The following is a 25,544-nucleotide window of genomic DNA, read 5'->3' as shown; positions in this document are numbered from 1 at the left end:
CAAGTTTTCTGGACACGTGACTCACTGGGAATGCCGATCTGTAAATGTTCGCCAATTCCGAGTCTGCACCTTGGTTCACCCTCATACCCTGGTCTAAGTTATTGCTCCTCCACGACGGCATATGTACTATATCAGGTTATAGCACCAGTTCTCTTTCTTTCTGTATCATCTGACCTGTATTCTACCGACCAACTTTTCGTGTCCATCTTCCTGTCCGACCTGCGTTGCTGAGATGAATATGCCCAGCTGGACTCACCTAGGATCCAAACGCTCAGCAGGAGATAATTCAGACACGCTGGACCCATATGCACTTCCCAATTTACTCGCAGCTGGCACCGTATCCCTCGACGCTTCCTTAGGTCGCCTTCACGAGTATGCGACTCGGAGGCATTCGCTTCAGGGCTTTACCACCCTTCCTGTACTTCATCCAGAGAAAACAATACTCAATAGCATCGAATTTCTTATCGAGCACAGATTTATACGTGCAACAGGTCGACTGGGCACTGGTGGACAATTCCTATTCGTCCGCATCTACCTTATTCCTCACGATCTTCCCAATGTCCAAGGAAAGCTTCGAAATCGCAGTGACATTATAAAGCGAGAGGGTAAAAAGTGCTTACAGACCCTGTTGGATCGCATAGTGCAAGATCAAGGCAACTGGGATGGCGACGAGTGTGTACCATCATGCAGTACCGTAAGACACTTTTTGCCACAAAATGTGGTGCGTGTATCTGCCATACAGACTACTACAATATAGAGAGCTGATTGTTTTTGAAATCAGGATAACCGCAATATGGCAGAGATCTACAGTGACCTCCAGTCCCCTCATCTTCCGACGCAGAATATCTCCGAACTCTCGCGGCGCATTTTAAACGGAAAAGAAATATGGGGTTTGACGAGCAGGCTTTACAACTACCAGAGACGCTCTGTTGCAATGATGATCGATAAGGAAACTTATTCTGCTGCCATCCCAGATCCCACCTTTATTACTGTAGTGGGTATGCATGGCGAGAAGTTCTTCCTCCAACCAGCTACCCTAGAGATCTTGAGAGAGTGTCCTATGGTATCTCCTTGCTCCGGAGGAATTTTGTGCGAAGAATTGGGTTTGTTTGATGTTTCGCACCATGCCCTAGTATAACTCACTTGTGATATATAGGCACTGGCAAAACGGTTATGATCCTTGCCTTGATCCTAGCCACATTGGAGCAACTCCCGAAACCTGAAGAATCACTCCTGGATTCTCGTCCAATTATGACACCACTAGCATTCCGCAGTTTCCCTTTCCAAGAGTTCAGCACTTCAAGGAAAAGAATGGGTATTGGACACACGTATGCTACCTCTACTCAACGTGGAGTCCCATCTCTCGTCGAAATTTTACTTCATCATATACGAACTTCTTCAGAATCGCTCAAGTTGCGTGAGTATCAAGAGGATCTGGAGGTGCGGTGCCTCTGGGATCCAATGTGGGCTAATTTCCCATTCTACCATCACTATGACATTGAGTCACCCTTTCTTCTGCGATCTCGACGTCGAATGCCAAAGGCACGACCTCGCCTAATGTACCTAACTACCGCCACACTCCTCATCGTTCCACCGAGCTTATTAGGACAATGGGAACGAGAGATCTTGAAACACTGTAATATTGAATTAAGGTGTCTTGTTGTACGACGGTCTTCTAAATTACCGGACGCAAAAGACCTTGCGTCAAACTATGATGTAGGTGGTTTACTGAGTATACTTAAACAATAGTAACTGATAACGCCCCAAGCTTGTAATAATGACGACTACTCGTTCGTGTTTACACCTTTCTAAGTAGCGCAGACAGTACTGATCATATCTCAGGATTAAAGCGGGAGTCGTCCAAAGAAAATAATCTCGAAAACTTACACTCTTTAGGGTCATGTTTATGCTCTGAATTGCCAGGTACGAGAATACCGGACTGTCGTTGTAAGGGTCATGATTCCGTCAGTCCACTTTTGCGGGTCCGTTGGAAGAGACTGGTCGTGGATGAGGGGCATATTGCTGGTAACAGCTTTAGTGCCTTCATGCATTTTATAGGTAAAATAAGTGTACAGCGAAGGTGGATCGTGACGGGTACGCCAACGACAAATATCTTGGGCCTTAGTCTTGGACGTACGGATTCAGAAGGCGAAGACCATCATAACGTCAACGAGGCGCTTACCGGAGAGACAAGCAGTTCCAGTTCCACATCTTCAGATGTATCGGATTTAGGAGTAACACATCATACCTCGAAGCACAGAATATGGGGCGCCTACGAACGGGATAATTTGCGCAAGCTCCACTCCATGATCAGGACGTTCCTTGCAGTCCCTCAGTTCTACTCCGTTTCATCCTTATTCGATGATACTGTTATTGCGCCGCTGCTTGGCGCACACGGCCCTCTTCCTGGTGCAATTACTGTACTAAGCCAGGTAATGCAGTCAGTCATGGTGCGCCACCAGTAAGTGTTTTTATAATCATATTTAAATTATCACCACAATATGTTCCTAGGGTCGAAGATGTTGAGAAAGATGTCGTGCTACCTCCAATGAAGCATGAAATTATATATATGGATCTTGACCCCTATGCTGTAAAATCATACAACGCATTGCAAGCCTCGATTGCCATTAATGCGATCGATTCCCAGCGTACGGATCAGGTAGGCACCTTCTGAACTTTGTGAAAGCGCGCTTACATTAGTGATTTACAGGACTATCTATTTCACGCTGGGGTAAGCGCAAAAACACTACTTATTCACCTGTCCATTCATGACTGAAACTTTTCTCAGAATGCGAAACATTTGCAAAATGCGCTTGACAACATGTCGCAGTAAGTGTTATTATTCATTGTGTTATGCAACGCACAGAGACGGACCTCTTCAGGTGTATGTTTTGGTCAGCTTCCGACATCTTGTACAACGTGGACGAAAATTGCAACGAGTCAGGCCAGTATGTGGCGACTGCTGTCAAACGGAATGTTAGCGAGTCTGACATGCGGTTGTTATCGGAGGCACTCACGCACATGTCGGTGTAGTCTGTGTTTATGTTCATCCTGTGTATTTACATCACATCCACTTATAGGCGGCTCGCGGCTGAGGACCCACTTTGGCGAGCGATGCAAGTTCACGAAGACGTTCCCTTTCGAACCCTAGGCATGGATTCAGAAATTTTTGAAGCATGGACCCGGAGCAATCTCAATTTAAGACCTCGCGAATGCGACCTAATGCATGCAATCAGACTTATAGACTTGCGAGACGTAATAAGAAAACGACCTTTAATCAAGAAATCTCGTCTACTGGAGGAGGGAGTTTTACTTAATGAAGAGGCGACAAACTCTTGCCAGCCAAATAAGCCCAATACTGATAAGGACACGACGAGCTCTACTCAAATGAAAAGGATGGTACGAGAGGTAAAGATAGAGATAGAACATCTAAAGCGCAAAGCAGAAGAAGAAACGGACGATGAAAGCGCCGATGATCATAGTGAAAACACGTTTGCTCAAGTCCTACAGATGCAGGAAGCGGCGAAATGTCGAATGATGGCTTCATCGGTACTTGCTGGTGTACGTGTGGGGCGGTCCACGTCTACTAAACTGAATTATATTCTGGACGAGGTGAGTGAAACCCGGAATAGATAAACTTATGCTTATTCTCGCGAAGGTCCTTCTGCATTCACCTAACGAGAAGTTCCTTATATTCTCAGCTTCCCCACTAACCCTCGCGCACGTTGCCGAAGGACTTTCTTTAGTTGAAGTCAAATACTTGCGTTATACCACTGACGTACTACCAAGCCTAAGGGAACAGCTTGTTATGACCTTCGAAACTTCAGATACTTTTCGCGTATTTTTGATGGATTTGAAGCATGCAGCGCGTGGATTGTGTGTGGCATAAAACATATCTTAAATTGAACCTGCTAACTCCAGAAATAGGAACTTGGTATCTGCTTCGCGCGTTATCTTTTGCGAGCCTGTTTGGATGCCTGATGTTGAAAGTCAAGCTATCAAGGTGAGTGGTCAGTGTCTCGTTTATACTCTGCTAAGTAGCTATCCAGCGGGCGCATCGTATAGGGCAAACCAGGCCGATCTCTGGTGTGTACTGTTCTGGTTGTAAGGCTATCATATTCTTAAACAGGTTTTCCGTTTAGTCAAAACCCTTGTGATACGATCCACGGCTGAAGAAGCTATGATCGGTCGGCGTCAAGCTTTCAGAGGCTCCACGGAGAAGATTCCTGGAGTGACGACTGACAAGGGCATGAGGGACTTTATCGCGGTATGTCACCTTCACATGCGCAAATCGACACAATCATTAACGCAAGGAAATAGCAACCCCGTTTCTTGTACCAAGCCGCAACGCCTGGTTCGGTCGAGTTTCCTCTGCTGAAGTTACCCTCATCAGCAAAGTCGGGTGGGGATAATAATGAAGATCCAGCTATTAGCATAATGGCAGTGGATCCCCCGAATAATGATGTAACTGAAACTAAAGGCACGAATGGCATTGACGAGGCACCGCGGAAGAAGAAGAGGGTTCAATTTTTTGATCTACCCTCTTGATCATGGATAATCAGACACACTCGAGGCTTACTACTCAATGTATGTTGACGTCGTCCCGATGTGCGGGATCTGTATCTGTACCAATGTATTTCTCTCAAGAGAGTTTTTTGAAGTCTCATTCAATTACTATTACAAAATGCACTTTCGAAGAATTGGTACGGTGATACCGCAAGACCGGGAGAACTCGATATCGATATCGACCATAGTTTTGATGATAAAATATCGTTATTAAGGACGTTAGTAGTTTAGATGATTGAAACTGCAATCCAGTGCTGAATATTAACCAGAACGACAAGCTTCCCAACATCGAACCCAAGTAGCGTTACGAGACAGAAAGGAGTGGTGGTGAGAACGACCCCCCAAACGCTGATCGTATCAACAAGACACTGAACCGATTGAAATCACTTATAATTATTGAATGTTCATGGTTTTACTCCTCCAATTTCGAAGCTCGACCATAGAGATGGCCGCACAGACCATTTACTGCCATGTGCTCACCAGCACAACCATCACGCAATAGTTACAGTCGTCAAACACATCCCAGTGGCATTGACAATATCTATGACTTGCGTAACAGCGCCAGTACCGTCTCTTCGTCCTCTTCGATAGTGTGCGGTTTGTCACTCCGTCTTGGTGACTTGGTATCCTTTCTCCGCTTTGCAGGAGGTACCTCATCTTCGGACCCGCTCGGTAAATCAAAATCAGGAGAAACATAACCATCATCGTCAGAGAAAGCCTCGAGAACAGGGTTCGAGCTGCCATGACCTTCCGTATCCACCTGATAAACAGGTAAATAGATATAAGAGCACAAATTGACTATCACTTACGCCTCTTTCTCGCTCTTTTCTCTTTCGTTTCTTTTCTTTCTTCTTCTCTTTCGCCTCCATCTTATCCGTGACGTCGGCTTCTTTCAGCTTTCCGCGCTGACTCTCAGCAAACTGGGCGCCGGCTTCCTTAGCACCTTCCAACCCTCCCTTGTAAAATTCTGCTGGATCCACCATTTCATATAGCTCATGCGGATTGCCTTCGTCGTCGAATATAAGTTTGTGACCAAGTTCGCTTCGCTGCATGATAGCACGCTTTGATTTGCTCATCCTCAGCTTTCGTTTAGACATGTTTTCCATCTCTGGGAGTTCAGAATCGGGCAAGTCGTGGTTGGCACGCTTGAGGGTGATGAAATCGTCGTCGTCATCGTTCGCATGTGAAGAGTGATCAACGATTTTCGTATAGTGCTCCGACAGTATATTTTGATTCTTTCGTTGAAACATTCTGTCGTACTTGGTACGAACAACAGCCTAATAAACAATATTGGGTGAATTCTTGACGGCAAGTTTAGTACTAACGGCACTTACTTTAACTTCTTTTTCTGGTTCGGGCTCTTCACTGCCCTCTGGTACGTCAGCGGATTCACTTTCCACCTCAGATGACACCTCGCTCGCGCTGTTGCCATCTTCGCCGTCTTCATCCGAATCTTGCTCAGATTCTGATTGCTCAGCCTTGATCTCGGCTTGAAGCTTGGCCACAGTGCGAGACGCGTTTTTCTGCTTCTTCGCTAGCTCCCTGCTCAAGAATTTGATTTTGGGTGCTCCAGGTAAGCCGAGTGATTCCGCAAAACGATCAACAGGAAGTTCCTCGATCTTGAATATGGACTTATCCTTTTGAAGATGAATGGACCGAACATACGAGATAAAGGCCTAGAGAACAAAATTTGTAAAAAGAGATCGGTGTGGGGAAAGAGGATAGGTACAAACCCTTTGTCCAAGGTACTTGATCTCTGGGGACTGGAATGCAAGCCTCTGCAGCTGATTCTGAATACTTTGCGTTTTACTTGACCTGATTTTGATGCTCTCAATTTTGATCTTCTTTTTCTCGAGCGCAGACTTCATGCCTTCTTCCTCACTCGGTAATAAAAACAGCAATCCTTTTCCAGCGCTTTCGTATCGAGCCGTTCTACCGACCCGGTGGATATACGTATCAGCATCTTCAGGGGCATCAACTTGCAAGACCCAATCTACAGAAGGAAAATCCAGTCCACGCGCTGCTATGTCCGTCGCAAACAAGATGGCATGGGATGATGACGTGAAACGCGTGTAGGTCGCGAGCCGAGTGGTTTGCTTCTGCTTTCCATGCAGATGCAGTAGCGGGACACCAGGATGCATCTTGCAAAATGTTTCAAATACAAACCGCACTTGCTTTCCGCTTGAAATAAACACGAGAATCTTGGCTTTCAGGTGGCTTTTGATGAAGCTCCATAGTATATCTAGTTTTTTGTCTAGCTCGCACACGATGTAGTGTTGTTCTAGACTTTTGGGGGTGGCGCTTTCGTTGTTGGTTTCTTGTACACCGATAGAGGCAGGATCTTTGAGACTGAGGCGAGCCAGGTCCTTGACTGAATCTGTCTGAGTGGCTGAGAAAAGTAGAGTTTGCCGTGACTTTGGGAGGTGAGAGAGGAGAGCGGACAGGGTACGAGAGAATCCCATATCGAGTATGCGATCCGCTTCGTCTAAAACTATACAAACCTGTAATCAAAAAGGGTGAAAACACATGATGTCGCGGTCAACGTACCGAGAACTTGCAGATTATCTGACTCGAACCCGAATGTTTGGTCCATGTGCTGAAGAAGTCGGCCTGGAGTTGCGACCAGGATGTTCATACGAGACAAGCGATCTCTCTCATCCTTCAAGTTTTTTCCACCGATCACTAATCCAGCAGAAAAACTATGATTGCCGCCGATAGAACGAAGGACCTCAAAGATCTGAACAGCCTAGGAACAAACACTGTTATTGAAAAATCTTACAGCAAAACACGTATTTGATAAAGCTCACTAGTTCACGGGTAGGAGATATGATAAGGGCTCCCAGCCCATCTTGAGGGCCCCATTTTTTGCGATATAATATTTCCAGCGTGGGGATCAAGAAAGCGAGAGTTTTGCCGCTGCCTGTGCGAGCAGCACCTAAGACATCTCTTCCCTTCAACGCAACAGGAATGCTCTGTGCTTGAATATCTGTCATTTCAACAAAAAATGACTTTTTAAGGCCTATGGAAGGAAGTCTGAGCTTGTGAGCATACCGAGGCACAGCTGACGATACCTCGTTTTGTAGGGTTAGAAATAGGTAAGTCAAAAAAGGCTTTCGATGGCCCTGCATATTCCTGTATTACAATACTAGGCCGTTGAGCACACATGTTTTGATAATGCAGCAGCCCAACTCACATATTGCATTACTGCCTTGTCTAAAGCGTCAATCTCTTGTTTTTCCGACATTTTCTTTACCTTCCTGTTGAATGGAGCCATCAGGAAAATGTGAGGGCGGTGCAGATAACTGGTAGGGTATGTTGCAACCGGGTGTACCACCAAGCTTCGACCAGTGTCCAGACAGTTAAAGTCCGTGGGAACAACACAGCCACACAGCCATGAGATTACGTCATTGTCTAGTTTGGACGCTTTTGTTCTGTTCCAACAGTCTTCGAAAGTTGGCGAGCTTTGGGCTCTGCCTCATGCATCAAGCGTTCCAAACATGCCCTAGTAAGTCATTGCATCGACACGTGTTCAAGCTCTATTCCCGTGTTACGAACAACAAAGGCGCCTTTGAAACCATCTTTCACCTTGTGGTTGTGATTGACGGGATGTAATGCCCATGGAACAACCCTAATCATCCTCAAAACTTCACGAAAGTTCCACCAGAAATCCAAGGTTATCGCCGGCATCTCCTTACAAGCAGGTACCACTGATCGACCTCACTCCGACTCACCCATCACCGTGTTTGCGGTTGCAAATAAAACCGACGTAAGGCCGTCATTGTTGCTTTTTGAAACGCACAGCGTATATTTGGTCCCCTGTATAAAAGGTTTGGGTTTCTAGTATTTTCAACACCAGCTCTCCTCTACGCCTTCGCGCTCTAGCTTATTCTAAATACACTCCATAGCTCCAAGTCATGTTCAAGTCTATCATCTCCCTCGCTCTCTTCGCTGGTGCTGCTCTGGCCCAGAATATTGCTATTGCCCAACCGCCTCAAGGCGCCTCGGTGGCTCCAGGCAGCAATATGACTGTTCAGCTTAACAAGCCAGTATGTCAAAATCATCTCCATGCTTACGTTCATTGTTAACAGTTAAACCCCTGTTTGTAGAACTCTCTGTCTTCCTCTGAAGAAGTTGCTGTTGTCATCGGCATTCAGTCTTGCTCTAAATCTGCCTGCTCCGCTCCTGCCGATATCTTGGGTGAAATCTTGTACAACGGAGCTTACAACCCCGTGTATCACGAGCCCCAGTTGCCTCCTTACCAAAACATCTCCGTGACGATCCCAGCTTCATTCCCTAATGGAACTGCCCAGATCGGCATTGTTCACGTGAATCTGATCGGCGTACGTATTTCTGCCCCTTGTTATGTTGTTGTAGTGCTTTGCTTGTCGTAACATTCTGACATTGACTTTCTTTTCTATTCAGGCTGGTCCGATGCCCAACCTCCAGACTCTGAACCAGACGATCACGATCACTTAAATTAGGGATACTGGCAACTTGAAGCAACGACTAAAAATGAGGATATGGACAATTTAGCATGGGATTTTCTTGATTATACTGGACATTCTGATAGGATTACCTGACATTACACGATATGGGACGTTATTCACAATGCACTTTACTTCAATAGTTTTAGTTGATAATATATCGCTTATTGGATGATCAAGTTAGCGTGCTTGCTAGTAGCAGGCTTTCGCTACCCCAGAGCCTGCTGTTCTCCCAAACCAACGAAACAAATAGGAAATCGGAACTCTAGTTAGTCACACAGGCTGGATAGTGCAATTTCTGTAAGGTCTTATAGCAGACTAAGTGTGACCAGGAAAATATGTATCAAGCATAGCCATGTCATATGCCTGTGTAATCAACTAGAAACATACCATGTAAAGACCAAACATGCTTAAGGGGTTTCCAACATAGCCAGTGTCCCCATCTTAGATGCGTGCTCTGCAAAATCAATTGGGTACCATGGAAGGTCAAAATACCTGAGCCAGGCCGAAATCATCCAACGCGTATTGATGCGGGCAGCCGGATATGATACAGGCAGAGCCATTCAACGCAAGAAAGGGCTTCACGGAGAAGCCGACATCACTGGTAGTATCATCTTTGGGAAGCGATGACTTTAGAACGGAGCTTTCGAGGCTATGTTTGTATGATGAAGGTGTATAGCGCGCCTAGCCTCAATCTAGGCAGTACTAGTCGGTTGAAGACTGTTCACCTACAGGTATAGTATCAACATGATGTACGGTAAGCAATACGTGCCAGCCTTATCTAGAGGTGCCACGGCACCCGACACAACAATAAACCAATGCTGATAGCGCAGGTGCATCGCCCATGATTCCACCACTGTTGGGGCGCTTGACGAAGGCTACTACTATAAAGAGGCTCCTTTCCTGATCTATACACGCACCTCAGCTATTGCCCATCATCACCTCCATAGTCTTTCGTCTAGCATCTCTGTGACAAAAGCATCATGAGCGTAGAAACAGCAGCGTATGCAAGTGAATGTACCAGTCCAACCTTGAGGCGAAGTCAGCGACCTCGGCTTACCATCAATACCAGTTTCGTTCAGCCACGCGGCTCTTTATTCCAGAGCTGGGGACCCCAAACACCGCTGCCCGTTCCACTTGATCGTGACTATGATGAACTCCACACAAGATCGTCACGGTTTACTACAAATTGTTCTTCCACATCTCATAGCTGGGGGGATATTTATCAAACTATAAAAAATGGTGGTTTATTACCAGAAAGCGTGGCGGACACAAGAAGGGAAGCCCACTTTACACCAGCTCACTTTAGGACTCCCTTAAATCCTGTTGGACGCTCCTCGATGTCGCTTTCAAATATTCAACGCACGAAAAGCTCACCTGGAGTGAAAAAGCCGATCCGGGTGGTTTCAGATGAGCATAGGAAACGCAATCCTTACGTTTCGAGGGCTGGTCCACCTTCCAGTACCACGTCACGCACAAGAACCGTTAAGCTCTGGGGCAATACCACTGAACAGGCTATGGCATTGCAAGAACCTGACGAAATAAGCGGGGCCCCCCAGAATTTACCATCAGACTTGAGTATCAAATGTGGGAATTGGTAATATCTAATTATTCATAATTCTCTTGCTGACTTACTTTATTAGCTGTGCCAAAATGGATTCGCGGCGAGCTCATTGGCAAAGGCCCTCATGGAAGTGTGCATCTCGTACTCAATGCAAAAACCGGTGAAATGATTGTTAGCAAGCGAGTCGACATACCATCGAAGGTTCACCAGAATCACCTTACACAGGCAATGAGGTTGGAGTGCGAGACTATCTTATGCCTTCACCACCCTCATATTGTCAATTATTTTGATATTGCTTTCGAGGAATCTCCTTCTGTGTTACACATGTGAGTATGTTGAAATAGAAGCAATTCACATATCATGACAGTATCTTAGCATTCAAGAATATATTCCTGGAGGTTCCATCGGGTCTTGCTTGAGGCAACATGGCGCCCTCAAAGAAGATTTATCTAAATCTTTCACCGCTCAAATCCTTGAAGGATTGGAACACCTCCACTCTGTAAACATTATTCACCGAGTTCGTGTCCAAACTTTAACAAAACCGGTTATTGCTTCTGACATCCTATACTACATAGGGTTTAAAGGCGGACAACGTGTTAGTGGAGACAAATGGAGTCTGCAAGATTTCAGATATTGGCATTTCGAGATATCTTGACGACTTCACCGATGGTATCGCTGCCGCTACTGTTTTCTGGATGGCCCCAGAAGTTGTCGCGAAGAGGGATTATGACTCAAAATGTGACATCTGGAGCGCTGGTTGCGTGGCGGTTGAGATGTGGACTGGTCAGAGACCTTGGGGAGATGAAGACAGCAACGCAGTGCTGATCAACGTAAGTTTTCTGAAACATTGTCAGTATCGTGTGCACTGACAATTTCTTCTCTGGCAGCTGTGCAATATGAAAACGTCACCTCACATTCCCGAAGACATAGCGCTGTCACATCTGGCAAATAGTTTCAAAGATTTATGTTTCAAAGTGTAGGTATACTTATTGTATGAATATGCCCCGGAAGCTAATGCACATCGCAGGGATCCTTCTTGTCGTCCTAGTGCCGCTCAACTGCGAGGTCATCCATACCTAGCACTCCCACAAGACTGGGTATTTGTCGATTTTAAACAGGAAGATTCAATAGCAAGTTAATCCTTGCTATTTTCCCCATTTTCGTCTTTTCTTACTACGGCTTATGATATATTTATGACATGGACTTGTGTTTCTCATATGTGTTTCTAGCTAATCTAATCATTCATCCTCACCTCATTCCACAATTCTTGGTATATCTAATAACTTATGTATGTATTGTGTCGTGACCCTGTATCGAGTACTACACCTCTATACATACATGCAGTAGAATGTATTGTTAAATTATATTATAGTTTGAAAGACGTTTATAACAAGGGTTACTTGAATCCAATCTTTATTAACCGCTTTATCTTGGCTTTATCCCTCATCGTAACTTTTGTGTCTAAAAGACTCATCACGTGACCGGCGCGTCCGTTCTGAACTTCGTTTCCTCCAAGCATTTTTGAACCATATTGCTCAAGTAACGATATTTTGCCAAACCGGCGACGAAAGAATATAAAATCTCATCAAACAACGCTTACGACTGCGAAATTCACCTTTGATATCGATGCTTGCTCTCATTACTACGGATTCACTCGTGCTTGCAGACCCTGCCACACTCAAACACACACCCCCTTCGTTACAGGAATGCGAGACACTTTCTTCTCGTTGCACGACCAGCGCTTGGTCTCAAGACAATGACCATATATTTCTCTCAGACTCGAAACACGTTCACAGGTACACGCTTTCCGAGAGCCAGCTCCAGAAGCTCTATACCGCCCCACCAGGAGATTCTATTCATTGCCTGGCTGCGAAGGATAAGGGAAACGCGTTGGTTGTGGGTGTCGGGAGCAAGGTGCATACAATAGAGTATGGCTCTGGGACGGGAAAGGTAATCCAGACGTTCGATTCCCATAAATCGACGGTAACGACGTTGTCACTCTCTAACGACTCAACGCTCCTTGCCTCCACATCCTTGTCTGCTGTGCACATCCATAATCTGACTCTATCCTCTCATACTGTTCTCAGAGGTGTACCCACGAGTGCACCTATCAAAGCGTGTGCATTTCACCCTCATACTCGCACTCGCCTTTTGCTGGGGACTGGAAAGCAATTACTAGTCTATGATACAACGAGACCTTCAGGCCCAATCAAATCTATATCGCTTGGCGACGCTACCTCCGGAGAAATTGTCGCTATTGCCTGCAGTCCATTTAGCAAAACGCTTGTTGCAGCAGCAACTTCAGGTGGAGACGTCGGTTTGATGGATCTTGACAAGGAGAAAGGGTAAAGTTCCTCTCAGGTTTTCTTATGCTGATGCGAATGCTGAATTAAGATTTACCTAGCTTAATCAAGATTGTTAACCTGAAGATTCCTTTAACGTCTTTAGCTTTTACTGCTGAGGGAGCAGCATTATACTTGGGAACGGAGAACGGGAAGCTTTTGGTTTTAGACTTAAGAGCGCTGGATAAGCCTCCAAAGTCCATCGCAGTTGGCCAGAATGGATCCAGAATCGAGACCATGAGTGTACAGGTATGTCTTTCTCTTTGGCTACCTGAAGGTTATTTTAATTGATGTTGACATGTCTAGAAAAAGCTGAAAGGCTCGGCTGCTGATGCTAAAACCAAGGCTGCTGTTCCTGGGAAGAATCCGGCTGCCATAAACTCAACAGCCAAAGCCCCCAGCACTCAGAGAAATCCTAGCAATGGTGATACTGCTGTGCATCGTCCTCTAGCTAACATAAAGACCAAGGCTGCACACTCTTCCCCTGTTCGTGTCCGCTCGAAAATGGGTTCCATCAGTGCTGGTGTCAAGTCTCCTGCTCGGGTAGCTGTAGCGGCCAAACTCAAGGCCGATACGGGTCATGGATCACCCAGGAAAGGACCAGTTAGAAAGCCAACAGGAACCGCTGCAAAAAAATTGTTCTCTCCCGTCCGCGACCCTTTAATCAACAGTGGAAATATAGATGGCGGTGAAAACGATGATTTTTCTGGTATGTACTCATTCACCCTTAGTATGTAGAGGTGGCTTGCTTATACATTTATATCAGTGCATATCGAAAGCCTGGCAGCTATGAGGAAGAAAGCAATAGGTGGATCTACTATCTCGAAGAAGGAGAACCTCGTACTGGACACAGATGATGAAAGAGCTGATTTCGAAAACAAACTAGCGGTGCCGTTTGATTCGCAACCATTCAGTACTGGTGTAAGCCAGGCAAAGTCAACCCGCCCGAGTTCACGTACATCCGCGAGAGTAACCAGCGGAGGAGCGATGTCCGACTTTCCTTCGTCTGGTGGAGTCAGTCGAGAGAGAGACGGTGAATACTTGGACGTCGTGCAAGAAAAGTTCGATTCCATATCGGCCCACTTAGGAGCAATGAAAAATCGAGCGGTTTCTCAAGCTACTACAAGCTCCAGAGGGAGTGGCCGATCTCGTGCGGGGTCAGTCTTATCCAATGCTTCAAAACAGGGACCGTCGACCTTGGGTTCTGATGCCAGATCTACTTCGAGCTTGGGGGTTCGAAAAGAAGAAGCTCGATCAAGGCCTGGGTCTCGTGCGGCTTCAGTCATCTCTAGGACTGGCTCTGCGATTTCAGCAACAGGCGTGTCTACTCGTAAAGAGCAAGAACGGGTTAGTAACCACGATTATGAAGATGATAGGCGCCGTACGCCATCACCCGAGCTACCCATGCCTTTTAACGATCCGGTAACACCTATTCCGATCGCGAAGAAGACGGCAGGGTTGGGAGTGCTAGGGCTTGGCACGCCCGAAGTCGCGAAGTGGATTAAAGCGGGCGACTATGAAGGCAAGGGTAAACAGAACGAAGGTAAACGGGTGGGCTTCATGAAACAATGTGATGATACAGGCCCGAGCGATGAAGAGGAATCCGGAAGCTCTGACGTCGAGTCTTACGAAGAGGACAGAGAGAAAGCCCGCGAGCGCGAGTTGTCCATGCAAATATCTCCTCGGCGACCCTCTCCTCCAGTTATGATACCCTCTCCCCTTCGCGATTCAACGCCGGCGGCGAACTCGGCACATGATCTGCTGCGTACTATAATGCGAGACGTGATGTGTGATTTCCAACAGGAGACAAAAGCCGAGATGATGGGCCTTCATCTGGATTTGGTTCGCATGGGCAGGGGTTGGAGGAGCGAGCTGAGGGGATCGATGGATGAATGGGGTGGAGAACTGCAACAACTACGAGAAGAAAACAAGAGGCTTAGAGAAGAGAACGAAAGGTTGAGGCGAGGGTACTAGATGCATGCGGCATGTTTCCAGCTCTACTTAGAAATGCTTGCAAAGCTTTCTATGCTTGTGCAGAGTGGCGATATCGGCGACCTGACGGCTTCTTAGAGAAATCTAGCAGGTCAGGCCCTGGGAAATCTGTGTTTGGACAGCCCTCCGGAGGATATCAATGAGCGCAGTCTGTTGTGATACCCATCAGTGGCGCATCAGGTTTAACTCTGGCCTGTCCATATCTTTAGTTACTCCCGTTTTTGCTGTTGTTATATCTTCTTTTGCTTTCACCTTGTGGACGCTTTTTGCAGGCTTACATTTCTGGATTTGGCTACATACTATTGAGCTTTATGGTGGCTACCTCTCACTCGTTCTTCGAACTCACTACGCTGCAAAACCTTGTTAAATATCATTTGCAATATGCTTTGTCTTTCGGATAGGGCGATTTAACACAGTATTTTGGGTTTTCGTACAGTATATATATCATAAGATAATTGATGGCAAGCCCTAGTGCAAGCAGGTTCAAGAAGAGACAGTTCAAGAGACGGTAGAAAAAGAAAGGTGAGAGCGTATTAACCAACCAAGAGTTGACCACTAAGCTGAATGTTGGTTGGTATGAGATGGTCTTCCAACAACATTATGCCACAATACCGATTTGATCGTGGCGAATTACGATTACTTCCAAGAGTCTAAATCGAAGCGCCTGATATTGAAGAGTAAATGGCTTAGGCTAGCATTTGTCAAGGGACAAACAAAACTGTAGATAATGAGTTACCCGGTCAGAGGAAGTGAATGCAAACATGCACATTAAACAGGTGAAAAGCACTCACTAAACAGACATGAAAATATAATTGGGCTGCAGAGTTGCAGAAAGAGCCACTTCTGAAACGTGTAGAAATGCAAAAGTCTAGAGATCTAGTGGTCAGTGACAGTTCGCTGCTTCGAATATAATTTATACCAACCGCAAAGAAGATGATACCATCAGAGCAAAGAGCCTTGTAAAGTAGCAAATCGGCTCTCCTAGGACGACTAAGTGTGTTCATGACGATACATCCGAGAGCCATCAGATCGAATACCATCTGTGTGTGGACAATATGTAATCATGGGACCAGACATCAATGTACTGGCCACTTACCGGTGCTGCAAATACACCAACCAGTGATTTAGATACTGTCTGCATTATACACATATCAGCTTCAGAGGAATAAGTTATTCCATCTAGAATTATGTCTAGTAAACAGTTCACATCTACAAAAGCTAGCCGAACTCACCCCACATTTGAACAATTGCGATACCTAACATGGCGGACATCGTGCAAAAGCTCAGGATAAGACAACCTGACAACACCCAGACCACGAGCTGCAGGAAGGATTATATTAATCGAAACATGACCAAATGAGCTGGGACATACTCTACAGTTCTCCCATATTTGAACTACAGTCATGAACACCAACAGAAAGGCCACTCCTAAAAGAATTGTACCCAATACAGCAGGGATGGATATAAGCAACCGACATCTAAATTTTGGTAAATATACCAGAGTGCGAAACATGGATTTATCTGAACTCGCCCCTGCATATTGAGGTCAAATATATGCATATCACATAAGACACGAGACCTACCATGTGCGATAAAGGAGAATTAAAACCACACATTTCTAGTATTACAAAGTGAGTTATAAGAAATTGTATTAGAAAAATTCCACCGGCTTACGATAAGCCGTGGTGATGAGTATGGCGGGCACCAAATATCGGTTGGTAAGGTAAAGAGACGTCGAGAGCGAACGACGACCCTTCCAGAACATGTCCACCTCTTCTGGTAGTGATAACAATTGGTCATAGATAACTATAACCATACCCGCAGCTACATAATCGCCAACCATCGGGGTCTATCTATCAGCAAATCTACTGACTAGAGATATAATATATGTCTTACCAGCAAGATATCTCGTGATGTTAGCATCCAAAATGGCTTGATGTATTGTCGGCATTTCATCCGCAGGAACGAATGTCACGGATGGATTCATGGTCATATCCAAGTGATATTAACAGGGAGGGAACTTAGTACTACCACCACAGAAGTGCAAAAGTACAAATATGCAAATTCACATACCTGTGCATAGGGCAATTCAGGACGTAAACGCCAATAAACATCAGTTCCGTGTGTGATCACTGGCAGGTCATCATGATAGGTTTCATCCGAGTCGTAAGGATGATAGGACCTAAATACGCCCTCAAATCAAGGGCATGGGACATGGATGGGGATAGTGGGAGCCCACGAGTCCCTTACGAGAGATCAAGTTATTCGGCATTGAACTCTGTAGGCAGACATATATGTGTTCGACATCTGACAGGGCGCCCTGATGGATATTTAGAGCCCACAAATTGAAATGATGAGAAGATGCTTGAGAAGATGCTGAGACACTTGTTGATGAATGCTTGCAGCAGAATAGAGAACTGGAGAGAAGCGAATCCCCGATATCAGATGACCCCATTTAGTCCGCAGAATCGAAATAGATTGAACGTTACACTCCGAAGTCCATTATCCCAAGGACCATTGTATCTGTGCACTAGTGAGTGACTATCTTTCGCACACTTGCCATCAATTTAACGCCCGTTCTTGATTGAGGTTTCTGCAAGGCTTAGCAGCCCGTTATTTGCTAGAACCGAGTTCTGCCCCAAGAGCAGCAAAATTTTCTGATGACCTCACTTTAATATACAACGACACAATAGATCATGCCCAACTTTCTTTCCTGTTGTTCATCTTCCTGAATTTCTCGTGAACTCCTTACCATTGAGCAAGACATCGAGCATCAGATAAGCTCTTTCTTTGTCAGGTTCAACCAGAAGTCGTCTGACTTGGTGACATGGGACATTTGCCTGTACTGGGTGCGCAAATCCCGGAGGTAGCTTGATCAAACTGGACACAAACCAAAGATCATGGACTACCACATTGACCGTTAAGTTCCATAAATTTATCTGAAGTGTTCTCCATAGAACAAGCTAAAAACCTGACAGATTTAGTGGAGTGTTTGGGGTGTAGCCAGCTTGTAGTTCAACAGATCCATAGATGAACCATCTTTGGCTAGCACACTCATATCTTCCATATCTCGATGAATCTTGTTGATGGACTCTCCTGCTCCAGACAGATGAGCAACTTTACAACACATAGCGTGAAGCTTGAGGTATCGAGGGTCTGGACGTGTAATATTGAGAGGTGAGGGTGGCGTGGTCGGTTGAGGTACTGGTGTGGTATTGCCTGATCATTAAGAGACCGTGAGCCGTCATATAAGTATACCCAGTCATGCTTACTCGCTGTGGGATCCAACCAAAGCACATTATCGAACGAGAGATGGACGTCAAAACAAAGAGTCATGACGTTCTCGATGCGATGGATTCCGTTGCCTAGGAGCTCATCCCAGCCAAATGTTAGGCCAAGACGGCTCAAAACAGTCCACACAGTAAGTCCACACAGTACTTTCACGGTGATGCTGGAAAATGTATGTTATTGGAAGTGAATCCCAAAAAAATGAAACAACCCACTTTGGAGCCACCTACATTCGGTCCACTGATACTGTGGTTCACGTAGTCGGGAATGATATGAACGCATTCGGTGCCGCGTGGTGGGTTGGCCAGCAAGAAAACTAGCATGCGCCTCGTGAGCAGGATCTGCCATGCTCCAGTCGTAGGCACCAGAGATGGCACACTGATAATTATCGCGTATCAAAGCCTGTCTCGGACATTCAGTAACGTGGTGAGATTTAGGTGAAGATGAACGCACTAATGGTTTGGCTGTTTGATGGTCTTTGGGTGCCTCTTGTGAAATGTGCGTCATAAAGTATCGAATGACGGCCGAGAGGGATGTTCGGAAGGCTCTGGCGTAAGATCATTTGCCCCTTGACTGTGAAAGAAACAACATTGAAGGCTCGATGTACCACTCTGTGTACACAAATAAACCTTGCACTCACAGCACCGGATGAACGCGTTGATATAATACAACCCCAGATTGGTCAACGCCTCCAGACCCATGGCATAATCATCCACTATTTCCTCGCTCAGGTGGGTCAAGGCTATGTAACCAGGAACTCGAGCAAGGACCAGGGAGTCGATTCCACCTAGATAAGCAGCAGCCGCAGCTTCGAATGTTAGACAGGCATACGCATTATGATACCGAGCCTGAGTATCGATATCAAAAGGATTACGTTGCGGAAGAGGTTGTGGCATTGAAAAGGACTTCAGATTCGGATTCAGGGAACTGGAAAACGTCAGAAACTGTCGAGAATAAAATTTTCCGTGTTTTTGTGAGGGTGGCCAAATTTTGTGCATTTTTGAAAAAAAAACATGTGAATGAATCATGCAAAAGTCAGCGGCCTCAGGCCTCAGGCTTGCCTTTTGAATTATACGATGCCGTGATAGCCTCGTGACTGAGTTGCATCGCGATCGCGTCGTGTTCTACAGTAACTTCTACCTAATCTCTATCCAACAACACACATTCTCTTTTCACTACTAATCTTCTGTAAATATTAGTCAAGGGCATGTACAAAGGATCTCTTGGTTCACCGTCTGCAGCCATAATGAGCAGGCTAGTCTACTCAGGAGGCGATGTAGACTATCAAGGGCCTCGCTTAAATGACGACGGTGAAGAGGATGAAGAGGATATACAGGAGTTAGAGGAAGGACCCGCAGAAAATCAAGGTAACGTCAAACTTGAAGGTGTAAAAAGAAGAGAGTCTATGTATGTCACGCTTTTCGAGGGTAAGTAACTCGCGTACTGTTGTGAAGTTGGGAGGGGCCAAGTGACGTGTTTTATTTGCGGGAAACGTCTCATCTCTTGCAGACATGTTGAAAACAGTGTTGGGAGGTGCAGAAGAGGCTTTATTTTTGGAGAAAGAAATCGACTACTTTTATTACTTCTCGCGCCTATCATGTAAGTCGGTGTAACTGTCGAAACCGGTCTTCTCATTTCTGACAATCGTGTAGACAATGCAAGATATCTCATTATCAGACTACTACTTCGCAGACCTGACAAATGGCATCGACTGGACTCACTCAAATATCAGGCAGAATTAGGGACCCGTGCTAATATTATTGATGCGATTAAGGAACTATGCAAGTTTGACGAAGAAGTTGAGATCAAGGCAGAAGAACAGGAAGTCATAGACTTGACTCTGGACGATTATGATACATACAGCCCACCATCACTCCCTCAAGTTCAAGCCCAAGCTGGTCCCTCGACATGTGCTGAAGTCAAAGATGAACCGCCTGAACCTGATCTCACCGTTTTAGCTGAAGACGAGAGTAAAATGGACTTGCGTTGCCTGCTCGAATGTTTAACTGTAGACGAGCTCAAATCCTTTGCCAAAGACATGAAGGTCAAAACTGTACAAAAAGTTGGTAGTAATTCCCATTACATTTTTTTTTCGTCATTTACGAGCTGTTCGATTGTTCTCAGCGAGCCCATATCATTTCTGCTCTCCTCAACGTGGCGCCCGCTCAGACCACTTTCGACTTCATGAAGCGTCGCGTCTCCTCTCTGAAAACCGGTGCAGGTGGCGCCATGATGAAATCCTTTCGACAAACCACTTTATCATTCATTCCTGGACAAAAATGTAAAACACAGCATGAGAGGCTGAGAGAGATGGTGATAGCTAAACTCGGTATGTCTGATCGCTTCATCCCCTTCGCGCTATTCAAATAAATCAAATACCAGGTAAATGCATTAAAGTCAGCAGCGCATTTCAGAAGCTTGTTAGACGTGCTCACCTCGTCTGTTTCCGCCTGTAATACTTTCGTTTCACTCCTAATCACGCGTATAATCTAACGCTGTGGGGTGTAGGACTCAACATGCTCAAACTCTTCTTACATCGTCAATATTGTGTCAAGCCAAGAAACGCTGCTACCCCGCCTACGCATGGAGTCGCACTCCCGACATTTGGCCTAGTCGCGAGGCTCTGATGGCATATGAAGAAGCCCTGGAATTAGAAGCACAAGTAGATGCGATATTTGATGGTTCAGTCCCCACTTCTTTCGTACGTGGCCGTTCTGCAGCCAGCAAAACACCAGCCAGAGTCACAGAACACCGATTCCGCACACCATCTACACCAGGAAGTGTACTTCGCCCGTCTATATCTGATTCTTCAGAGTCCCCAGATCAGAAGGGCAAAGGCAAGGCACGTTTCGTTGAGGACGCAGATGAAGGTGTGAAGGCCGAAACTAAAGATGACAGCCCTCGCGTACAGGAAGCACGTGCAGTGAAAGCCATCTTCGAGGAAATATATCCCAGGTGGCAAGCGCAGGTTATAACAAAAGGGGAAGAAGATGGACGACGTTTCGGACTGGAGCGTTTCGATTGTGGTGAGCCTTTTCTTCTTTCGAAAGACTTTTGAGCTGTCTTAATGTGCTTCCCGGCAATGGGTTATAGGTCATGTGCTTACGCGCATCGTATGCAAGGGCGCCTATGCCCTGGGGATTCTAAAAGACCATCGGTACGAACTACAAATTTTGGAGGAGCTACTAGGTCAGAAGAGATGGCGGCGAGGCAGACGGGGCAAATGGCACGATCGAAGGGCCTTAATACTAATGACCCACTTTCCCAAGGATGAAGCTACTGCATTACGAGCCCTAGATGCTGTAGTAGAAGCATTAGAGGATACTGATACCCATATAAGTACGCAATATTCTCCAATCACTTTGACCCCTTCTAACGGAACAACAGTCTGTCGGCCGATGCTCGAGCGCCGCTTATGTCGTCTTGAGAAGCGTCTTGGGCACTCTTCAGAAGAGCGACATACATCGGAAGGCAAACTTATGGAAGCTATCCATGTCGTCATCCAAGGTATCAGAATCCATAGTAGGGCGGCCGGCCTTATTCTCGATCGGATGGGAAGGAGTGTGAAGAAGATACCAGCTGCGTCCTCGAATGGCCAAAACATAACGCGCTTCCTATCTTCGCCTGCACGTCCAGACCAAAGTCCTTGCAAGGTCTCACTCAAAGAGAAAGAAGACGTAAGTCAGTCAAATTGACAACAGCTCATGACTTAATTTTCATTAGAACGAGAAATGGCCGAAGGGTAAAAGTATCTGGAGTGGGCGAAATGGGGAAGCTGTCAATGTTGAAACATTTGCTCTTCAGTATTACGAAGATATGGGGTTTAAAGGGTATATCCTTTTTGCTGTTGATGACCAATTTCTGAAACAATTGATTCCTAACTTTCCACACAGAGTACACTGCGAAACCCGAGTGATCCACATGCTATTTGGTCTTCTATTTTGGGATATCATCTTCGCCCCAGTTCCAGGTGCATTTGAAACGCCTTTTCAATCTGCGCCTTTGGATATCGCAGAAGATTCCTTCTATCATTCTCGCAAAGAAATCATCGAGCAGCGCCTCGAAGAGCTCGAATCGGGGAAGGCACAGGATATCATCGGGAGAACGGATGACGAATATAGACCCAACGGAACTTACTGTGTTGGTGTGAGATGGGATCTATTCACGAAACAGGACCTCATCGAGATTGTCACAGTGAGGGTCCTTCTTAAGAGTTGAAGTATTGCTGTCTGATTAAAATTGACACCCCCGCCCTATTAGTGCTTAGGTGGGACTGCCTTGTCCGTGATTTGTCGACTTCTCTGTGAGGATTATGCCGGAAGAGGATCTGGAGGGCCAGACTTGTTCATCTGGGATGCCCAGAAAACATTGTGCAAGTTTGTTGAAGTGAAAGGTCCGGGTGATTCACTTCAAGAAAACCAGAAGGTATGTTGAATTATGTTGTCCCTCCATCGGCAGAGTTTCATGCGATTGCTGTCGCAGGTTTGGATTGACGTCCTTCTCAGAGCCTCAGTAGCAGTTGAAGTCTGTCGTGTCAAAGAAGAAGGAGAGGTTCCAGAGACGAGTTTTGGCAAGGGGAAGAAAAGAAAATCAAAAACCAAAACTAAAAAAGAGGGACACAGGGTCTCGGAGCCTGAAGAGAGATTTGTGGAATCGGAAGACGAACCGGACGAGCTACCATCTGCGTTGCCGTCTGTGGCCTGTCCCTCACAAACCGTAGTCGTATGCCCTACCGCATCTCGGGCCAAAGGGAGCAGCATAGATAATACACCTTCGATGGCCTCAGCGATATCGCCCGAATTTGCAAGGACCGTAAGCACTGACGATCAAATGGACTGGACACCATCTCAAGGGCGTGGAAAGAAGCGTCGAACACTCACGGTCGATATAGTTGATACTCCAAGCAAGAAACCCCGATTGCAAGTTACCAGTTCAAGACCACAACCCTCTCACACTTAATTTATCTTGATCTCATTTTTATTTGTAGCGTACACTGTATAACAGCTCGCAGATCTTTTCATCAATGTTGTAAAATTGTTTTCGTAGCTATGTAGATAAATAGTGGGAGACGAATACAGCGAGTAAACCTTACAGAAGGCGTGTAAGAAAAACAGTGAGGTGGATGCTGATAGATAAATAGATCGTGAGTATACTAGTTCATAAAACATGATCAAACATTCTTCCTAGGAATTGGTGGTTTCTTGCGACGCAGGGGTGCGGATATCCGCATTGAACCCTTCCTCTGGAATTCGCAAGTATTTTGACTGGCTCAAATGCCGGTCCTACTGTATACATTGTAGGCACTTCACAAAAATAAGTTAAGGTTAAGCCTAAGAGAAAACATAGTGCATAAGGGGTGGAACAGAAAATTGGCGAAACCACCAAATTTATACTACTACTTGTTTGACTTTGCCTATGTGCAACTACTAGATCTCAACAAGTATCATTCCCAGACGCATTAAAGTAACTCACCTTATTATTTTCACCGTGATTCGTCACTTTTTTATCAAGTGCAATGACCTCAATATTTGCACTCCTGCCTCCTATGTAAATGCTACCTCGATCTCTCCCACCAGGTAGTAAGTCAAAGGGGGATTCTTGGTCGACATTGTCTGCAGGAGGCCTTTCCCCAGCCTGTATTGAAGAGTGTCTTGTATTTATCATTGTCATGAGAGAGTTTGTATAAAGGCCGACTATGGTAAATTCGGCCCCACAATACCACAACTGATCAGGACTTATGACGAGCTATTTATTGAATCAGAAAAGCACGCGATTAATTAAACAATTTGTACATACCGCAAGGACCATGACAAAAGCGACCAGACTAATAACAAACGGTACTTTTCAGTTCATTCAACTTTCTGACCACGAAAACAAGGCGCAACACACCAGGTTACTAAGCCCCTACTGGCAGCATATATCATCAATGCATTGAGCATGTGACCCGTCCTATTCATTGATTAGCATAAGCAGTGTTCAAACAAGAAATATGTTTACCTCTTGAAACCAGTCCGTTTAATGTGCAAAAGTACACAGAGTGCGACTGCAATAAGCCCATCTGCAATTATTTGAAGAATATAGAAAGGTAGAATGGAGCTACTCTGTTGAAGGTCATGATGTTTTCAGTATAAAGTGGGACAGAAATACCCTTACAATAAACGCTTGAGATCCCGCCAACTTTGGGGACAAGAACCTAAGTAATTGTTAACTTCTACCACATTGGTATACAGGGAAAACTACACGCATGCGAACGGAGAATTCTGTCCATTTTTTACGTATCAATAATCAGCGAAGAAAATATTGGATATTGGCACGAACCCAATCCAAAAGCTGTTTTAACGGAGAAATGATTTAATAAGCGATATTCAGAGATTTTGACAGCCTCACCAAGATGCAAGGTCACAGGAATCGCCTAAATAAACAGTTTTATCAGCCTGTATTCATATCGGAACCAAAATTACAAACAATGAAACCCGTCAACCACCATCTCAACCGGTTCCCACTTACTACGATATTGTTATTACGCTGATAAAAGTCTTTTTGAATAAAACATACAACGGAAAATGATCTTCATGTAGTAACTAACAAAAAGTTAAGACTTCATTAGAAGGGATTTCATGTAGCACGTACAGCATGACAGCAAAAGCCACGATAACCTTGTATGGCTGGACTTATTAGCAAATTATTGCGGAAACGAGCAGGGATGACTGACATGTACAAGAATTGAAGCCTGTGTCCCATTTTATCAGATAATGATGTGATGATTATATAGTAAGTACATACGCTCAAAGACCTGAGAGAAGCATACGGAGTCAAAAGCGGTGACATTTTGTGAATGGAATGATGCATACCATATATTGCTCCAAAGTGAAGGACTATCTATTCCCGCTATCACCTATCAATTACACAAGGTATAGAAGTATTAAAGATGTCTCGAAATAAACAGAGACGCACTAGGTGCATATATGCAACATGACAAACTGAAAGAAACGTGTTAGATCGATGATATAATGGCATGTGCCTGTATATATAAGATACCCCCCAAAAATGGCATGTGCTGTATTGAGTACCCTGGTGGTCAAGACGAATCGTCCATAAATATAAATGCACTGGCTGGATATAGCAAACACGACATACAAGAGAAACTGAACCTATAACCTTATATCAGTAAACTAGTGTACTATATCGGTATGTCAGCAAACGCACCAAAAATTTCGTTCCAGTGGCATCCTTTGGGCAGTTGATGAAGTATGAGTAGGCCTATAGCATCATGTAGGTGCACAAATGCAAAAATCGCAGCCGCAAGTT

At 45.3% G+C, this 25,544-nt stretch overlaps 10 protein-coding genes across 10 annotated transcripts; 6 read left to right on the top strand and 4 right to left on the bottom strand.

Annotated features, from left to right (window-relative positions):
• Positions 1 to 238: 238 nt before the first annotated feature.
• SERLADRAFT_452413 (uncharacterized protein) lies at positions 239 to 4,693 on the top strand (the record flags this gene model as incomplete). The annotated part of the gene is made up of 15 exons (XM_007322176.1): positions 239 to 694; positions 782 to 1,103; positions 1,157 to 1,716; positions 1,769 to 1,790; positions 1,843 to 2,461; positions 2,512 to 2,659; positions 2,711 to 2,731; positions 2,789 to 2,829; positions 2,883 to 3,023; positions 3,081 to 3,612; positions 3,659 to 3,876; positions 3,928 to 4,003; positions 4,050 to 4,086; positions 4,143 to 4,267; positions 4,321 to 4,693. The coding sequence occupies 15 exons, from the start codon at positions 239 to 241 to the stop codon at positions 4,546 to 4,548; spliced, it is 3,546 nt and encodes a 1,181-aa protein (XP_007322238.1).
• A 99-nt stretch (positions 4,694 to 4,792) lies between these two features.
• SERLADRAFT_476265 (uncharacterized protein) lies at positions 4,793 to 7,898 on the bottom strand (the record flags this gene model as incomplete). Its single annotated transcript, XM_007322175.1, has 8 exons — positions 4,793 to 5,326; positions 5,376 to 5,843; positions 5,901 to 6,242; positions 6,300 to 7,057; positions 7,114 to 7,312; positions 7,374 to 7,585; positions 7,638 to 7,698; positions 7,760 to 7,898. 8 exons carry the CDS (start codon positions 7,838 to 7,840, stop codon positions 5,108 to 5,110), a joined length of 2,340 nt encoding a protein of 779 aa, XP_007322237.1.
• A 90-nt stretch (positions 7,899 to 7,988) lies between these two features.
• On the top strand, positions 7,989 to 9,231 carry SERLADRAFT_476264 (uncharacterized protein; the record flags this gene model as incomplete). Its single annotated transcript, XM_007322174.1, has 3 exons — positions 7,989 to 8,612; positions 8,673 to 8,906; positions 8,989 to 9,231. The coding sequence occupies 3 exons, from the start codon at positions 8,481 to 8,483 to the stop codon at positions 9,040 to 9,042; spliced, it is 420 nt and encodes a 139-aa protein (XP_007322236.1).
• A 1,159-nt stretch (positions 9,232 to 10,390) lies between these two features.
• On the top strand, positions 10,391 to 11,753 carry SERLADRAFT_398861 (uncharacterized protein; the record flags this gene model as incomplete). Its single annotated transcript, XM_007322173.1, has 6 exons — positions 10,391 to 10,637; positions 10,694 to 10,940; positions 10,990 to 11,131; positions 11,190 to 11,444; positions 11,502 to 11,590; positions 11,642 to 11,753. 6 exons carry the CDS (start codon positions 10,391 to 10,393, stop codon positions 11,751 to 11,753), a joined length of 1,092 nt encoding a protein of 363 aa, XP_007322235.1.
• Positions 11,754 to 12,240: 487 nt separating this feature from the next.
• On the top strand, positions 12,241 to 14,930 carry SERLADRAFT_441634 (uncharacterized protein; the record flags this gene model as incomplete). The annotated part of the gene is made up of 4 exons (XM_007322172.1): positions 12,241 to 12,959; positions 13,019 to 13,205; positions 13,263 to 13,665; positions 13,723 to 14,930. 4 exons carry the CDS (start codon positions 12,241 to 12,243, stop codon positions 14,928 to 14,930), a joined length of 2,517 nt encoding a protein of 838 aa, XP_007322234.1.
• A 69-nt stretch (positions 14,931 to 14,999) lies between these two features.
• Positions 15,000 to 15,428, top strand: SERLADRAFT_398856 (uncharacterized protein; the record flags this gene model as incomplete). Its single annotated transcript, XM_007322171.1, has 1 exon — positions 15,000 to 15,428. The coding sequence occupies one exon, from the start codon at positions 15,088 to 15,090 to the stop codon at positions 15,313 to 15,315; it is 228 nt and encodes a 75-aa protein (XP_007322233.1).
• Positions 15,429 to 15,433: 5 nt separating this feature from the next.
• On the bottom strand, positions 15,434 to 17,367 carry SERLADRAFT_476254 (uncharacterized protein; the record flags this gene model as incomplete). The annotated part of the gene is made up of 10 exons (XM_007322170.1): positions 15,434 to 15,469; positions 15,503 to 15,666; positions 15,740 to 15,816; positions 15,872 to 15,988; positions 16,045 to 16,127; positions 16,181 to 16,268; positions 16,321 to 16,481; positions 16,532 to 16,566; positions 16,623 to 16,772; positions 16,845 to 17,367. 6 exons carry the CDS (start codon positions 16,459 to 16,461, stop codon positions 15,585 to 15,587), a joined length of 588 nt encoding a protein of 195 aa, XP_007322232.1.
• A 561-nt stretch (positions 17,368 to 17,928) lies between these two features.
• Positions 17,929 to 19,132, bottom strand: SERLADRAFT_410719 (uncharacterized protein; the record flags this gene model as incomplete). Its single annotated transcript, XM_007322169.1, has 5 exons — positions 17,929 to 18,167; positions 18,221 to 18,399; positions 18,463 to 18,638; positions 18,690 to 18,781; positions 18,877 to 19,132. The coding sequence occupies 5 exons, from the start codon at positions 19,130 to 19,132 to the stop codon at positions 17,929 to 17,931; spliced, it is 942 nt and encodes a 313-aa protein (XP_007322231.1).
• Positions 19,133 to 21,471: 2,339 nt separating this feature from the next.
• SERLADRAFT_417606 (uncharacterized protein) lies at positions 21,472 to 22,826 on the top strand (the record flags this gene model as incomplete). The annotated part of the gene is made up of 5 exons (XM_007322168.1): positions 21,472 to 21,913; positions 21,960 to 22,066; positions 22,130 to 22,430; positions 22,497 to 22,661; positions 22,719 to 22,826. Coding segments are annotated over 5 exons (1,107 nt in total), but the record flags the coding sequence as incomplete, so codon positions are not given.
• Positions 22,827 to 23,482: 656 nt separating this feature from the next.
• On the bottom strand, positions 23,483 to 25,170 carry SERLADRAFT_398846 (uncharacterized protein; the record flags this gene model as incomplete). The annotated part of the gene is made up of 15 exons (XM_007322167.1): positions 23,483 to 23,659; positions 23,709 to 23,981; positions 24,033 to 24,060; positions 24,126 to 24,185; positions 24,234 to 24,337; positions 24,390 to 24,429; positions 24,481 to 24,496; positions 24,555 to 24,566; positions 24,624 to 24,648; positions 24,702 to 24,742; positions 24,792 to 24,817; positions 24,867 to 24,892; positions 24,949 to 24,966; positions 25,020 to 25,029; positions 25,088 to 25,170. The coding sequence occupies 12 exons, from the start codon at positions 24,869 to 24,871 to the stop codon at positions 23,624 to 23,626; spliced, it is 666 nt and encodes a 221-aa protein (XP_007322229.1).
• Between the last annotated feature and the right edge of the window lie 374 nt (positions 25,171 to 25,544).

The sequence above is a fragment of the Serpula lacrymans genome, assembly GCF_000218685.1.
Source record: "Serpula lacrymans var. lacrymans S7.9 unplaced genomic scaffold SERLAscaffold_12, whole genome shotgun sequence".
Taxonomy (NCBI): Eukaryota; Fungi; Basidiomycota; class Agaricomycetes; order Boletales; family Serpulaceae; genus Serpula; species Serpula lacrymans.
Note: the sequence above shows the minus strand (reverse complement) of the source record. Positions and strands in the feature narration are given on the sequence as shown.